Below are 17,346 nucleotides of genomic sequence, written 5' to 3'. Positions count from 1 at the left end.
ACCTATTCAACACAGAATGTGTTTGAAGTACAGTAATAATAGTTCTACTTCAAGAATATCTAACCACTATTTATAAAATTATTTTGATGGGAAAACAGATTCTGAGTTACAACTATTAATGCAGGGGACAAATCCCCCCCCCAACCTTGGCCACATCGGGCAGAGGAGAGATGGAACCTGGTTTGGAGTCAGAAAGTTGTTGTTGAGTCATTTCAGTTGTATCCAACTCTTCATGACCCTGTCTGGGGTTTTCTTGACAAAGATACTGGAGTGGTTTGCCATTTCTTTCTCCAGCTCATTTTACAGATAAGGAAACTGAGGCAAATAGGGTTTAGTGACTTGCCCAGGGTTACACAATTTTTGAAGTATCTGAGGCCAAATTTGAACTCAAGTCTTCCTGACTCCAGGCCCAGCCCTCTATCCACTGCACCACCAAAGTGGGGGCGGGGGGGAGAAAGAGAGAAAGAGAGAGAGAGAGAGAAACAAGAGAGGTATGTATGTACATATATGTATATGTGTGCATCTCATTCTGATTATTTAGTCCATCACCTCTCTATCGAGAGGTAGGCAATATTCTTTATTCTCGATCTTTGGAATCATCAATGATCATTACATTTATCACAGTCCTTAAATATTTCAAGTTGTCCTTTTTTGTAATGATGTTGTTACAATATAAATTGTTGTCCTGGTTCTGTTCACTCTACTCTGTATCAATTCATACAAATTTCCACAGGATTCTCTGAAACCATCTTTCATAGTTTCCTAGAGCACAAAAGTATTCCATTCCATTCCATTTATATATCATAATGTGTTCAGCCATTCCCCAACTGACAGTCACCACGTTTTCCAGAGATTTGCCACCACAAAAAGGGCTACTATAAATATTTTTGTATAAATAGTATCTTTTCCTTTTTTTTTTTGATTGTCTGATTTACTCTTCATATCACTTCAAGAATAATCTTTCCTATGTACAATTTTGGTCATATCATTTCAGTCCTCAGAAGTATTCTATGGCTCTTTATGTCTTACCAAGTAAAGTTGAGATTTCTTTGCTTGGCTCTAAGATGTATCACAATCTGACACTCTCTCACCTTTCCAGCCTCATTTCATATTACTCCCCTCCAAGAACACTTCATTGCAGTTCAACTGGACTATTCTGCCACAACCCACCCCTCTTCCCTGCCCAGAACATGCTCCACACTCCTCCCACCTCCAGGGCTTTGCACAGATCATGTCTAGAATGCCCTCTAGCTCTTTCTTCATCTGTTGAATTCTTAACACACCTTTTAAAATACAACTAGACACCACCCCCTCTGATAACTTATGTCCTCCCTGACCCTCCTTTCCTCTGCTCCACCCCCCCAATAACTTTTCCTCTTAGATCTCACAAAATACTTTGTTTTGCCTTTCTCAAATGCACGCATCATGCAATACTCTGCTTTATGGTTATGTGTCCTTGTGTATTATCCATCTGCTACTTGACTCTAGCTCTGTGAAGTCAGTGACTGTATCTTGTCAAGTTTATCTCTACTCTAGTACCTACCCCAGTGCCCTTCACACGACAGTTTCTTAATAAAAAAACAGCTAGGTGATGTAGTGGGTAGCATGAGGGACTTGGAGTAAGCAAAATAGGTTCAAATACTGCCTTAGACACATTACCTGTGACCGTGGACAAGTCACTTAAACTCTGTGGCCTCATTTTCCTCAATTGCAAAATGAGGATAATAACAGCACCTACCTCCCAGGTTGTTGTTATTGTTGTTGTTGTTATTGTTGAATCATTTCTGTCACGTCAGACTCTCTGTGACCCCATTTGGGGTTTTCTTGGCAAAGATACAGAAGTGGTTTGCCATTTCCTTCTCCAGCTCATTTTATAAATGAAGAAACTGAAGCCAACAGGGTTAAGTGACTTGCCCAGGATCAAACAGTTAGTAACTATCTAAAGCAAGATTTGAAGTCATAAACATGAGTCTTTCTAATTCTAAGCCCAGTGCTCTATCCACTGCACCACCCAGCTGCTCTGGCACATAGTAGGTGCTAGATAAATGTTTGTTCCCTTCTCTCCTAGCCTCAGTTTTTTCATCTAATAATAGCATATACCTATGGTGTTATTGTCAGGATAAAAAGTGTAAAGCACTTTGTAAGCAGGATAAGTGCTAACTATTATCATTATAAAGATGTGTCAAAATATATAGTAACAATGCATAAAATGACAATGGAATGAACAAAAATAAAAAGTAATCTGAGAGCTTCATACATACAATATTCAAACTTAGCCCTGAAGATGATAAGAGAAAAAAATGCCTCTCTTCCTTCTTTGCTGACATTGGGAATTGAGGGTGTGGAGCACAGGGGATGCTGACTGACTTAGAGGATGTATTGGTTAGCATTGCTGCCCTGCTTTATCTCTCTCACTCTCTCTCCCTCTCTCTGTCTGTCTGTCTGTCTCTGTCTCTCTCTGTCTGTCTGTCTGTCTCTGTCTCTCTCCCTTTTTCTTTCCCCCATTCTAAAATGTCATTCCAAGAGATATCCTTCTGAGGAAGGAAAGATATCTTTGGAAGGAGGGGAGGAGGATATATTTGGAAATGAAGGTGATACAGAAACAAAAATACATCAACATGTATTGAAATGTTTAAAGAATAAATGTGAGAGGGGCAGCTAGGTGGCATACAGCACTGGCCCTGAAGTCAGGAGGACCTGAGTTCAAATCCGACCTCAGACCAAACACTTAACACTTATTAGCTGTGTGACCCTGGGCAAGTCACTTAACCCCAATTGCCTAAAAAATAAAAAAAAATTAAAAAAAAGAATAAATGAGTGTTGAATGAAATAAATTCCAAAATGACTGATATAGATGATAAGGCCCATCGCATTTCAGAAGAGGGAGTCTATGAATTTTTTGTGCCCCATCCCTCAATAATGCCTAGGGGTATTCAACAGGGGTTCAGTAAGTACTTATAAATGTGTTAACTGATTGAAGCAACATTGAACAAGGCTATGTATATACTGACATAACATTTTCTTCCAAAGAAATGATGTTTCAATTTCACTATCTCCTTCATCCCTGCCCTCTATGATAAGGAAGCATATGAGAGGGAAAACCCCTGAAGAAATGATTCCATGGGATTTTTGCTCTGTTTTGTTTCAAGTAAAATGTTGGTGGTGGGAGGCCTGGAATCTGTGACTACTGAGGTTAGGTGGGAGCACAGTCATCTGTAAAGAGGCCAAAGCCAAGGGGTTGATCCTTGTAGAGGCCAATTGGTTTGGCGAGTTCCAATAGCCATGGACTATATACTGAATCCCCACCAGTGGCTGTGCAGATGTGTGTCACTGGTCACTCTGGGGGATTTAGGGAGGGAATAGTAATGGTCAGAGCACCTCCATCACCATTATAGGAATATCAGCTCAATGTCCATTCTCTTGTGATGGTGATGCAGAAGATTCATCTTCATACAGGAAAGGAAGGAGGAAGGTGGTCCTCAGGAATGCTCAGGCTGGCTCCTAGTTCCTGTTCCATAACCCCCTCTTCCTTCCTTCCTTTTCCTTTCTACCTCAAGGCTTACGTGATACTATCCTCTGGCTGTGCCCTCCATCCCCCCCCCCCTTCCCAGGAAGCTCTTGAATTTCCCTTGGTCCCCAACTTACACTCCTATTGTGTTCCATTTCTTCTTCTCTTCTGGGGAATGGATAAGTTACCTATTGCTAGGATTTTTATAGTTGAGAGTAGGTTCACAAGTCACCCCTACAAGGTATCATTGCAAGTTAAAAAAAATGGAGTGGGTTAAATCTTAGGCATTGTGAAAGACTGGCGGGAATATTATAAAGTAGGTTAGGCCCTTCAGTGTCTCACCAGTCACACTACATAGGAACTGCCTACTTTACTTATGTGTTGAGATGACTACTTGTAACTGTAGGGAGTGGCTTAATATGGTATATCACATGTATATCACAATACATGTATATCACATGTATATCACAATACACTTTGCATGGTGGGCACTTTGTAAATATTGTTGACAGTCTGATATGTTCAAGTTCACAAAGAAGACCAGAGTTCACATTCAGCTTCTGACACTACCTATGTGACCTTAGGTAAATCATTTCACCTCTAAGGCTCTCAGTTTCTTTAGCTGTAAAATGAAGAGGTTGGATTAGATGTCCTCCAAGTTCCCTTCTTAATCTATGATTCTAGAGCAACTGTGAATGAGGTTGGCAAGGGGACAGAGATGAGGCTAGGGCAATGTGGGATGATGGAAAGAGTCCTAGATTTGGAGTGAGGAAGAAGTTTATGAGGGTAGCTGAGAGACTGTGGGTAAACAACTCAACTTGAGCCTCTATTTCCTCTGCTTTAAAAGAGACACAATGATACCTCACAGAGTTATTGTGAAATCCAAATTAAACAATGTATGTAAAGTGCTCTTCAGTCTTTGGGGCATAGTTCGCTGCTATTGTAGTTCTTATTGCTGTCATTAACATGATTGATTCATTTAACATCTCAGCCATTCTCACCCTCTGCCCCTGCCCCTTAAGAATCTACTTCTAGGTACTCCTCAATGCCCCTTAGCTGAGTTTGAGTTGGATAGAAGGAGCAAAAGCAGATCTGTCCATGGTCCTGGGCAAGCTCTTTTTCCTTTGTTGTGCTGCTTCCCTGTCTTCAGGGTGGAGACTATAAAGGTATTACCTTCAGCATACATAAAGCATAGCAAACATGATTGAAGTAAGGGTTCTATAGCCCATAGTTAATGGATTTATGCACAGCCCTGCTGGTGTCAGTGGTGGATAGGGGAAATGGCAGTGAAGGCTCTTTCTAAGAGATCAAGAAATGTTGCTGCACAGATAACTAACATTGTTTCACTGGTGTCGAGATATAGGAGCATAGCAATGGTGGATCTCAGAACTGGAAGGGATTTTAAAGGCAATCCAATCTACCCAGTCTTTGATGGGTGAGGAAATCCAATTGCCACCAGTGACTATCTTCAGTCTTCTGGGTTATTCAATGAATGTGAGAGCCCACTGAGGCTCACTAAGAGCAGTTACCAAGGTTACCAAGGTAGTAAATTTCAGCTAGTAAGTTTCAGAGGTGGGAACTGAACCCAAGTCCTCTGACTTTGGAGCCAGTGTTCTTTTCACTGAACCTGCTTGTCTCTCTTGACCTTGACCATGAAGTTCCTTGACCAAGTTCCACTTCAAGCAGCATGGCTATAGAACTACATGTGTCCCTCCCCTGTAAGTGTCCTGAGGCACCAGGAGCCAAGGTGGTTGTGGCTTGATGCCAAATCTTCTCCTTCTCCACACCTATCAGTGTTTTCTCCTCACTTCCTTCCTAAAGGATGAACAAAGCTGGGAGGAATTCACAACTATGAGCAGAATAAAAGTGAACATTTAATGCCACCAGAGTTTGATTCTTTGAAACACCAGATTTTTTTGGACAACGATTCACACCTCATATGCCACAGAAAGTCAGAGATCTTTTCCAGTAAACAGTAAACTTTTTTTTTACACTAGAAACGGCACAAATTTAATTGATTTGTGCTGCCCGTTGGTGACTAGCAGCAGCTTTCTGAATTGTGTCCATCATGGAGACTGCTGCTGCTGCTGCCTCATTATAATCACACCAACAGCTAATTTTTATATATCTATGATAAGACCCATACACAGAAATAGACCCATTTACAAACTGGCAGATAAGTTTGAGCTAAAGAAAGAGAAAAGTTGGATTCAGGGTTAAAAAAAAATGAAGCTTATGAAAACAAAACAAAACAAACCTCTCTAGCTAACAAACAATTAAAAAAAAAACCCTTTATTGAGTTAACAGTGAGTTTAAAAAACAATGACTAATTAAAAACACTTTCATCAAGATTTTTTAAAAATGAGGCTTTAATTAATTTGTTTGTGAATTCACTGTTTTTAAACTCAGTAAATGAATTTATTTTTAAAATGAACTTTAATTGCTTTTTTTGCACTTAGGCTGCTCTTGCCTGCCTATTTGTAAATGGGCCCATTTTTGCAGCTGAACATATTCAAATATTTACATAACATTTGTCTAATAGGGAGAGAGCAAGGTTGAGAGTCAGGAAACCTGGACTTTAATTCTGGTTCTGCTGCTGACTTGTTATGTGACCTTAGGCAAGTCATTAAAGAACTCTGTGCCTCAGTTTCTCCACCTATAAAATAATACACAGCATTCTTACAGAGTGTATATCTTCAAAGCACTTTCCATCTATAATCTCATTTTACTTTCATACCATCCCAGTGAGAAACGTACTATTCAGCATTTTGCAGATGAGGAAACTGAGGCCCAGCAAAATTAAGTGACTTACCCAAGGTCACACAGCAAATTACCAGATAAGCCAGGCCTAGAACCCCATCATCTTTACTCCTATCCTTAACCTCAGACCTGGCTATCTCCCAATGGGATTGATGCCTCCAGACCCTTTCCATCTCTCAGGTAGGTGAGGAGGCTACAAAATACTTTCTGATATTGGTGGTTACGAAATACTAAAGTGCTTTGAAGTCTTTCAAAAACAGGTGCTAGATAAGTACAAAAAGAGAAACTCCAGCTACCTTCATAATGTACCTTCTAGGAGTACACAAGGCCACAAGACCTATTACTTGAAACATTCTTCTCAGGACTTTAAAGATAAACCAGCCTCTGAAGGGTTTGGAGTCTTTTCTCAGACCACTGGAAACTGCATTTCCAAATTCACCTTTATCACCAAATTCACCAGAAAGTTCATTTTCTCACCCTTACAATTCTTTAGAATGGGACCTCAGAGGTTCCAAACTAAGTCCTGGATTTTGGGGATCAGACCCTTGTTCCTGTTTCCCCCTAGTTTATCTACCTCTCCTCCCCATAAGCTCACTTTTCCACCAGAAGACTCTGCTAAGGGGAAAATCATACAGCTACAAACAGGATGGAAGGACCCAGCAGAAGGACACAACAATGAAGAACACTTTGATCAGCATTTCCAACCATGGCTAAGGGTAAATAAATTATCAAATACAAGCCACTCTATTAAAACACGAACATCCTGAGTTTACAAATAAATTATATCCTCTTCATACACCAAACACCACTGAGTGGAATAGGAATTATCAACAGTCTCAGCTATGGAGAAGGAAGGGAAAGAAGAATATCTTGGGGGGAAAAAAGTTAATTTCTAAGTATACATAAAATATGTGTGTGTGCACGTATGAATCAGTGTTCAACATTTATTAAGCACCTACTGTATGCCAGGCACTGTGCTCAATGCTACACATACACACACACACATATGTACATATACACGGGGCAGTATATTCTTATCTTGACCATATTGATTACACAAGCTGAAACTTCCTCAAGAACCACTTTTAACTCCATTATATTAAGAAGTCCTCAATCTCAGAGTAGGACCACTCAAAGGCAGAATGTGTTTCTTTCAGGGAGGGTTAAAAAATGAGTTTGGGGAATTTTCTATGGTCTCTTGCAAATGCAGGCTTAATGTCCAACCTCTTTTCCCCTAGCTTGAAAGTTGTCCTTTTTACCTGCCATGAGTGAATGTCCAGTTTGCAATTTGGCAAGCAAAGTGCTTTCGGATGAATTGCAGTCGGGCAGATTGCTGTGTGGGTTGAGAAAATGAAAGTTTCCAACTCCCATCCCCACCCCATCCCCTCCCCACCCACCTGTGTTACTTGGATTTTTGCTGGAGGAGGAGGAGAAAGAGAAAGATTATTTTAATACATAGAAGGGCAATACCTTTAAAGTTCTGCAACACTTTTGTTTTTAGCCTATATCCATGCTCTTCATTTGGTTCAGTGAAAGACAGATCATTATGGACTTTCAGTATGTGAGAGAATAGCACTTAATTTCTCCTTAATTCGAGAATTTCAAGAGTGTTAGTTACATGGCTAGAGGAGCCAAGAGGAAGTATCAGTGAGACCCTCAGGACAACAGGTACTGGACATTGGAGTATCACTGGATCAGCACCAACTTCCAACTAATTACCAGCAAAAAAAAATATACAATTTGGGCCAGTGTTCAAATGGTCATGTCGACCAACATTAGTTGGCAGTATTAGTTGCTGCTCATATGATTTCACTAAGAGAGGAAGGAGTTATTGAGGTTGCTGTTATAGCCACCCACCTATAGTACTGGGACTCTAAAATCCATCACCCAGCCAGATTTATTAGGTTGAGGTATGGACTCAAATTGTTGACTAATATCTCAGCAAGAAAGAACAATGAACAAATTGTCCTTCTGTTTCAATTGGAAAACCAACTATTGTTTGTGGGTTTGTTTTTTGTTTCTGTTTTCCGCTAAAGGACTGCACTTAGATTAGAAACGATTTGTGGTCATTGAGAAGTGAAATTGTGTTTTCATTTCCTGACTACCAGTGAGTCTCAAGTGTTGCTTCTCATCCCCCAAGAAGCTAGGGGTTAAAGCAGAGTTTCCCTGTCTTTCTGATGCTAACAATGAGCTTTAGCAACTGATATACAAACAGAAAGAAATTCAAGAATTTTACCACTTGTTCCAGGACTTACCGTATCCTCATACAAGGTTTCATTTTCATTTCTGGCCAAACATTTAAGCAGAAATTCAGGAACCAAGCAGAGGACATATGCATGCCTACATGGGTTTTAATTGGTAGATGGACCTTAGGAAAACATAAAACAGGATACAAGGGTAGGATTTGTGGCTGCAATAAAATCCCTACAACCTCCCAGCAGAACGTGTAAGACATCATGCTTAGAGTTGGAGGTGTTAATTTACAGCAAACTGGCCAGATTTCTGCCCTGTCTAATCTCCGCTCATCTGCCATTTCTGCTTTCAAGGGGAGGAAAAGACTTTGCAGGCCTTACTGTCTGGGATCAGCATGGTTCTCAGATTCCTTCGTGGAAATGGACAGAACTCTGTATTTGCATCTCAAGCCCTCCTTGTTCAGGATCACAATAGGCAGATGAAATAACAGGCCTTGTGTTTCCTATCTCTCATTTGGGAGAGATGAAAGTTAGACATAGCTGTCCTGTGATGCAGAAGGCAATTCAAGGACTAAAAGATCAAAGGTTGTAGACATCAGGTGATAAAGGAAAGCCTGGGATAAAGAAAACCATTTCTCCTTCGCAGCATGAAACATCTCACCAGGCAGGAATCATGAAATGCAATACGGATTTAGTCCCAGGGAGACAGGACTGAGATTACCAGGGTACCTTTTTTATTTGAAGTGTATTTCCCCTCCAGTTGCTGTAAAACCCATGAATTCCAAAGACTTTCCCCTCTATCTAAATGCTTATTTCAAATAACCATGTCTTTGGTCCTTTTAATTGGTGAAAAGATCCATGGCACCACAGACATACATTCTGTCTTCATCCCCTTTTGCTTCTTGGGTCTTCACTGAAGCAGAAATAATGCCTGGCACTATTTTTAACCATTTAACTGCCTGGTCACTGTGCAAAGACTACTCAGTTACAGAATTATCTCCAGCATAATAGAACACGCTTGCTCTGCCCTTGAAGGCCATGATCCACATAGGTTTCAGACTGGGATGGGCACATGATGGTACAGATTCCATGTTCTCACATGCAGTTTGGTTAAATTAAGGCAGTTCTTATAGAAAATTGGGCCAAAGAGAATGGATGTCATCTACAAGTTAAGGATGCCAGCCCACGGCTTGGTGGAATGCCATAATCTTGTTCAAAGATGTGGTCTGACATTATTTTGCAGTTAAGATGGCAGTTTGTCAAATTCACTCTTGGTTTAATACTACCCTGTTAGTGTCTTAGACTTGGTAGAAAAAATACAAAAGGAGAATACTGTTGGAAGCAAGATGAAAAGAATTCCCAAGGAAGAATCATATCAATTCAGATGTTGAAGCTCTGGAGATTTCTCCACCGTCTCCCTGGAAAGGTACCAGAGTTCAGAAGGTGGCCTGCTAAAGGCAACATGGTGATGACCTAGATGCGGCCATAAACTTCAGGTTAGCAATAAGATTGCTGATCAACTGATTTTGTTGTAACAGAAGTCTCAGAGATCTTTCACTGAAAACACCAGACAATTTTCTAGATTATAGACCTTTGGTACAATAGAAATCAGTCATGAACAGGAATGTCAGACCTCAAGGAAAGCTTAGCATAGAACAAAGAATGTAAGGATTTTGCCTCTGGATGCATTCAAGTGGTCCAGTTACTGCTGGACACATTCACAGACACAAGGAAGTTAAGAGCATAAGCTATTATTAGCAAAGTCATGAGAGTAACCTGTCAAATGAAGCCACAAGTGAGGAGCTAGGGGGTACCTCTGCTTGGTTTTGGGGGACAGAATGACAGTTACAGATGATGAAGGATGGTTACACTATGAAATCTCTTCCAGATCAATCTTTCTCCATATCTCACTCCTTTCTGTACATGAAATAGTCAAGTCTAGAATTGTAATTCACTGGGGGTAGAGAACAAGTAAAGGATTTAGTAGTGCAGGCTTCATTGCATTCTGATTCATAAGGTTTCAAAGATGGTTCATTGAAATCCAACTGTTTTTCTCCACCAGAAAAGAAACCCATCAGCCTTCAAAAAGATAGTATTTGATTATAGGGTAGGATGAGATTCCAGTGTCTCACCAGTCACAATGACTCTGTGTTTGTGTTTGTGTGTGTGTGTGTGTGTGTGTGTGTGTGTGTGTGTAGAGGGGCACTAGCTTGAAAATGTAATGACACCTCTGTGTGTTGATAGAAGATGCCTCAGATGGTCTGGTTTGATGTACAGAAACCTGGAAACAAGCTAATGAAAACAACACTGCATTTCATTGCTGCTTATGTTGGAGGGAGCTCTGGGATAGAAGGTAAGACTCTTATACTCCATGCCTGCTTCTGCTGCTAATTCCTTGTAGTTACCAGGGAAGTTCCTTGACCTCAATATCCTTGACATATTAAATGGGGATAATATCCAAAAGATACACATCCTAACTTGTGTATAAAGCCATAACCTTCTGGGATCTGGGAACCATATATAATAATACCTGATACTTATGTAGTACTTTAAAATTTGCAAAGTATTTTGAAGCACTCATCTCATGTGAGCCCCACGACCACTGTGTGGAGTTAGAGACAATGAAATTGAGGTTGAGAAGGTGAAATAACTTGCTTGTGGTCACACAGAGCTTATTAAGTACCAGAGGTAGGATTTCAATTCACCTCCTTAACTTTAATTGTAGTACTCAACTATACCATGCCTTCTTATATTCTATCATACTACCCATTCTTACTGGAGCCAGTTCTTTATCTTAGAGGGACACTAGTAATGTGCCAGCCTGGGAGAACATATAGGGGAAAGAGGAAGAGGAAATATCTCCCTGTTCCTCTCTGCTCTAGGGTTGAGGCAAGAGAAGAGTGGTCAAAGCCAAAGCATCCCTCTGCAGTTCCATGGTGATGAAGGACCCTTATTCTTTCATTTTCTGATAGTATTTTAGAGATCAGAAGGTATTCATCTTATATGGCACTAAGCTGCCTTCATTTAAACCCAACTTGTGTGTCATGCTCTAAGTAGCAAATAAGTACTTTGGACAGGTCCTAGAAGGGAAGAGGCCCCCAAAAGAAAATTCCCAAACTGAAACATGAGACTTCTGCATTTTCCCTAACTTTCTATTTCAAAGGTTTCTGGGGAACAAAAATTAAAACGAGAAACTTCAGTCCATGGGGTTGCTTTTTAAGAGACAAATACATGATGGATGTGTGGCGATAGTAATTCAAATGTCTGCCAGGACTCCCTGGTGGGACTGTACTTGAAGCCCACTGATGCCATGTCAGCTGGTAGGGTGCTAGGGAGGAGGGTGGTAGTGGAAAGAGATCCCAAAGGATGCCCCTAGCATTTGGACGGTATTCACCTTTCTCCTCGTCCATTCCCCAAAACCCAAAGTGATCCTTAAATATGATCATCCCAAGCCAAGCCCGGTGTCCACGAGGATGGTGAAAGACAGTGGTTGAGATCACTTGGCACCCCAATGTCTTGCTGGAAATACACTGGCTATCGACAGGAAGTGTCCACATTCTGTTTGAGTGGCCTTACTGGAGGTAAACCATAAAAGACAGTTAACATTTATTCGTATGTGGTACTGATTAGGAAATATCTCTACAAACACAAGTTACTTAGAAACAGCAAGTCAGAAACAGGAGAAAACGAGCTGAAAAGACATTAATACGTTTCCAAAATGTGTTTGATTTTCCTTTTTTTGTTTGTTTTGTAATCTTCTTGACTAGCACCATCTGTACACAAGAAAGTATGAACATAAACGTTTGGAGAATAAAGATTTGCAAGGCACTTAAACAGTCGTTCCGGGTATTTGTTGTTGGTTGTTTTGTTTAGCTCTCGGCAGCAGCTGTCCACCTTCCACCCTGCCCCTTCCTCGGCCAAAGCCAGGAAAGAACAAGGTTGCCTTTGCCTGCAGTTTGTATGTACAAACGTGTCCTTGAAAGTTCCTCAAAGTGCTCTTTCCAGTCTCTCGGGGGCTCTGATATCCCTCGGCCTTCCCAACATTTTGTTCCTTCACTGCGGGTTTGATGTTGGCACCCTTCCTAGAGAAACGAAAGGAAAAGAAAAATCGCCTGCTGCTCAACGCTCGCTCCAGACTTGCCGCCGACCTTCATCCTCATTCCGTGGTCTTTGGGGTGCTGTCTTTGCAGAGGGCCTGGGTGAGAGTGACTATTTCTGGGGAGTCCTGGGCTGTGGGTGAGTGGGATGGAGGTGGAAGATGGGGTGGAGGCGAGGGAAGGGGAAGGGAAGAGTTGACTCTCTCTTTATCGGCGCCTGGAGGTGATGTCAAAGCAGGTGATCATCATGAGGTGGGCCTTGCAGAAGTTGACCCTGTTCTCTAGGCGCTCAGTCACACACTCGAGGGCTTCCAGGTACTCCAAGGAATCCAGTTCCAATACCTGCTCCAAGTCAACTGCAAGAGAAAAGAGAGATGGTGGGGATACAGCGTAAAGGGAGAAGACAGACTGATTTGAAAACCAGCTCAGGTGGCAAGCTCTATTGCATTGGTTTCTTTCCCTTTGTATCTTCTGTTTTTACACTGCCAAAATTTCTTCCAGTGTTCCCTTCTCTCCCTCTCCCAGAGAGCCATAACCATATTAATATGGTAATATGGTAATATATTAACATATATTTTTAAATTTAATATTTTATTTTCCCCAACTACATGTAAAAACAATTTTTAACATTTCATTTTAAAAATCTTTTGAGTTCCAAATTCTCTCTCTTCCTCCCTCATTGAGAAGACAAATAATTTGATACAGGTTACACATATACAGTCATACAAAACGTATTTCCATGTTAGTCATGTAAAAGAAAACACAGACAAAAAAAACAAGAAAAATAAAGAAAGTAAAAAGGATGCTTCAATCTGCATTTAGATTCCATCAGTTCTTTCTCGGGGATGGATAGCATTTTTTATCTTAAGTCTTTCAGAGTTGTCTTGGATCATTGTATTGCTGAGAACAGCTAAGTTATTCACAGCTGATCATCATACAGTATTACTGTTGCTGTATACAATGTTCTCCTGGTTCTGCTCATTTCACTTCGCATCAGTGCATGTAAATCTTCCCAAACTTTACCGAGAACATCTTGCTCTTCATTTCTTATAGCACAATAGTATTCCGTCATAATCATATACAACATTGTTCAGTCATTTCCCAACTGATGGACATCCCTTCAATTTCCAATTCTTTGCCACCACTAAAAGAGCTGCTGTAAATGTTTTTGTACATATAGATCTTTTTCATTTTTGTTTTTTATCTCTTTGGGATATAGACCTAGTAGTGGTATTGCTTGGTCAAAGGGTAAAAATGATTTCACACTCCTTTAGGCATAGTTCCAAGTTGCTCTACTGAATTGGTATACCACTTAATCAACAATGCATTAGTATCTCAATTTTGCCATATCCCCTCCAACATTTGTCATTTTCCCTTTCTGTCATATTAGTCAATCTGATAGGCATGGAGTACCTCAGAGTGGTTTTTATTTGCATTTCTCTAATCAATAGTGATTTGGAGCATTTTTCAACGTATTTTTTAAAGAAAGAAAGAGAAAAAACAAGAAAAACTGATCAATATATTACAAAGTCAGAAAATGTATGCAATGTTCCATCTCTGTGGATCTCCCCACTTGTGAAAAGGAGGGGAGGGTGTCTTTTCTTTATGGTCACTTAATTTCAGTATCTAGATCACCTTCCTAAAGAAGCAGCTACACTTTATCTTACATACTACTAAGCCTGCCATACACTGAAAATGGGCCCACATACTAGTATTAATTATAACAATTACTTGTATAAGTATTACACATATAAAATTATTCCACATTATGTAATTATCAATCTAATTATATAGTTAATAATTGATTCAATAATAACAGTTGAAATGTACACAGAACTCCTGCCACTGGGACTGTGAGCTAAGGGCACAGATGAAGAGGCTTAGAAAGATGGAAAGGCTTGGAAAGATGATGTGACTTGGCCAGGTCTAAATACCTAATAGGTTGTGGAGTTGGAATTCAAATTTCAGGTTTACCCCTTGGCTTCTCAGCTAAAATGCACCTCTGATTGCTTCATCAATCATTTATTCCACAAATATTTATTGAGTGTTTATATTTCCATAGTGCTTAGAATGTTTGAGTAACATATTTATATAATGCTTATCAAGTTACACTGGTCAAATGGATCGTTTATATACAAGACTCCATCTCCTCTGGGCCTTAGTACAGGCTGTCCCCCAGGCCTGTAATACACTCTCTCCTCATCTCCACTTCTTCAAATCTCTAATTGAAAACTCAGCTCAGCACCTGAGATTTTTTTCCTGATTCTTCCATGACTGCCCCAATTCCCCCTCTCCCACCCCCAACCCATTCCAACTGCTAATTCCTTCCCCAAGTTACATTGTATTTATTTTGTATATATGAATGCATATAACCCCAATAGGATATAAACTCTTTATGGGCATGGATCGTTCCATTTCTGTCTTTGTACCTTCATCCTCTAGTACAGCCCCTCATGCATAATAGGCACTCAATGGATCCCTGTTGATTGATTAATTGCTTTCACATTTATGGAGAACTTTCTCTACAACAATTCGATGTAGAGAATGTAACTGTTACTACTCCCATTTCACAGATGATGAAAACTGAGGCTCAGACACATGATGTGACCTGCGCAGATTCACAGAGCTAGTCATTGTCAGAGATGACTTTAGAACCAGGTTTCCCTGTTCCATGTCCAGTGGTCTTTCCACTAGACTGCCTAGTGTGAGACTGTAGCCGTAGGAACTAGCATTAAAGATAAAGCATGTAAAATGGCGTTGGGATTCTGAGAGCACCCCTTCCCCCAAAAAAACCACCATTTCAGAAAGATTCTATTTATCCTTTGTTAACTAAGAGAAATAGATTTCAACAGAAGAAGGATCTTTCTTTTTATGGGACTTCACTTGAATGGTACTTATCCCTGTGCCTGCTTATGCTTCAGGGTGTGCCTGTTCACAGTGATCCTTTGTCGGAACCACATGCTTTGTCCTAAGCTGCTCTAGGCAGTGACTGCATCACTCTCTGGACCTTAACATGGCACTCACACAACAGCTGTTCAGGAAATATCGTAGGACTGTGGATTTAGAGCTGGAAGGGACCCCAGGCACCATCTTGGGCTTGTCACACGGGCAGTAACTGACCATCCTGGTATTCAAAGCTAGGTCCCCTGTTTCCAGACCTGACATTCTTTCTACTGCCTCTTGATATCAGTGATGATGGGTTACATTTATCCCTTGCTTTGGGAGTTGCTAAGCTCGGAGGTCTAGGTGCCACTTAGGACTTAGGACCCCTGTCTTTCATACTGTATACATCATTCAATGGGCTTCCTTTGCTCCCCCTAACTGGAGGAGGTGACTAGTGAATTGGAGAAGAGTGAAGCAAGGTCTGGGGCCACAACTAAATGGGGAAAGGCAGGGAGGGAGGGAAGGAAGACGTGGCCTCTCCAACACTGTTATTGTTCTGTGGTAACAATGATGATTTGAGTCCTGCGAGCACTTAACCTGACCCAGCCACAGAGTGATTGGGAATGCAAGCTACAAAGAAAAGCTGACACAGCCCTGTTGCACTAGCCCTGGCCTGGGAGTGTAGAAGTCCAGGTTCTGGTCCTGGCTGTTGTTACCTTGTCTGAGTACCCTCACCTCTTTGGGTCTCATTTTCCTCATCTGTAAAATTAGGGGCTCTGGCTGGAGGGGCTCAGTCCCCTTTTTTACAATTCTCTAACTTGGCATTCTAGGACGCAGCATGCAGAATGTCTTAGTTGATAGGGCAGAAGAGGAAAATCATCTTAAGATGTTTTCCAGCTCACTAGTGTCAAACTCAACAGGAAGAACCTTAGAGGCCGGGGAATCCAACCCCTTCACTTTAAGATTTGAGGCCCAGGGAAGTGATGTGACTTGCCCAAAGTAAAACATCCTTCTCTTTCTCCTCTTCCTCCTCCCTAGCTAGTAAGTCCAGTACTTTACCCATGGCACTACCATTTATTTCATTTTGCTATGTGTTCTTAACAAGGCTGCCAAAAATTCTGAACCTGAATGACCAAGATGGCTTGATCCTTCCCCAGATTTCCAGTGCTTTAAGATGGAAGGGAAGAGGAAAAGCTTCTTTATTTCCTCATGAGGAGTTCTGTATTTAGAGAGGCTCTGTAACTGGAGGGTGGGAAAGCAGACAGCTTCAAAGAGAAGGTTAGGAAGAGGACCAAACATTCAGCAAAGAGTGACTGGGCAGTAGGTACCCAATCTGCCAGTCTTCCTAGGAACCCCAGCCAGGCTCTTTTGCCTTTTCTGGACAGCTGCCTCCTCCTGGAAATGGCCATCTCCCAAACAAGAATGGAATGTTAGTTAAAATTGGGAGGGACCTAAGAGGTCATCCTCATTTTACAAGTGACAAAACTGAGACCCAGGGTCACATAAGCAGCATTTATTAGTGGAAAGAGCCCTAGATTTGATGTACAAGTTCAGGGCCAAGCACTCTTCAGGAGCATAACCTTGGAGAGTCACTTAATATATGCTTTGTAAAACACGAAAGACAAAGTGGATAGAACATTGGGCCTCGAGTCAGGAAGACCTGAGTTCAAAACTGGTCTCAAACACTTACTAGCTGTGTGATCCTGGACAACTCACTTAATCTTGTTTGCCTCAGTTTCCTCATCTGTAAAATAAGCTGGAGAAGGAAGTGGCAAACTGCTCCAATATCTTTGCCAAGGAAACCTCAAATGGGGTCATGAAGAGTCAGACACACCTGAAAAATGACTGACCACAAAAAAACCCTAAAGGATAGGATTAGGGAATAGACCTGTGATTCCATTGGTAT

At 41.0% G+C, this 17,346-nt stretch overlaps 1 protein-coding gene across 1 annotated transcript in view; it reads right to left on the bottom strand.

The window, feature by feature from the left end:
- Positions 1-11,594: 11,594 nt before the first annotated feature.
- The window catches only part of LOC114049737 (kinesin-like protein KIF26B), a 605,544-nt gene continuing 599,792 nt past the window's right edge, over positions 11,595-17,346 (bottom strand). Inside the window, exon 15 of the mRNA XM_027871127.1 lies at positions 11,595-12,913. Within this exon, the coding sequence (XP_027726928.1) occupies positions 12,765-12,913 (149 nt within the window). The 3' untranslated portion in view covers positions 11,595-12,764. The remainder of the gene's footprint in view (positions 12,914-17,346) is intronic.

The sequence above is a fragment of the Vombatus ursinus genome, unplaced genomic scaffold, assembly GCF_900497805.2.
Source record: "Vombatus ursinus unplaced genomic scaffold, bare-nosed wombat genome assembly UNPS02014798.1, whole genome shotgun sequence".
NCBI lineage: Eukaryota > Metazoa > Chordata > Mammalia > Diprotodontia > Vombatidae > Vombatus > Vombatus ursinus.
This window is presented reverse-complemented; position numbering and strand designations above follow the sequence as displayed.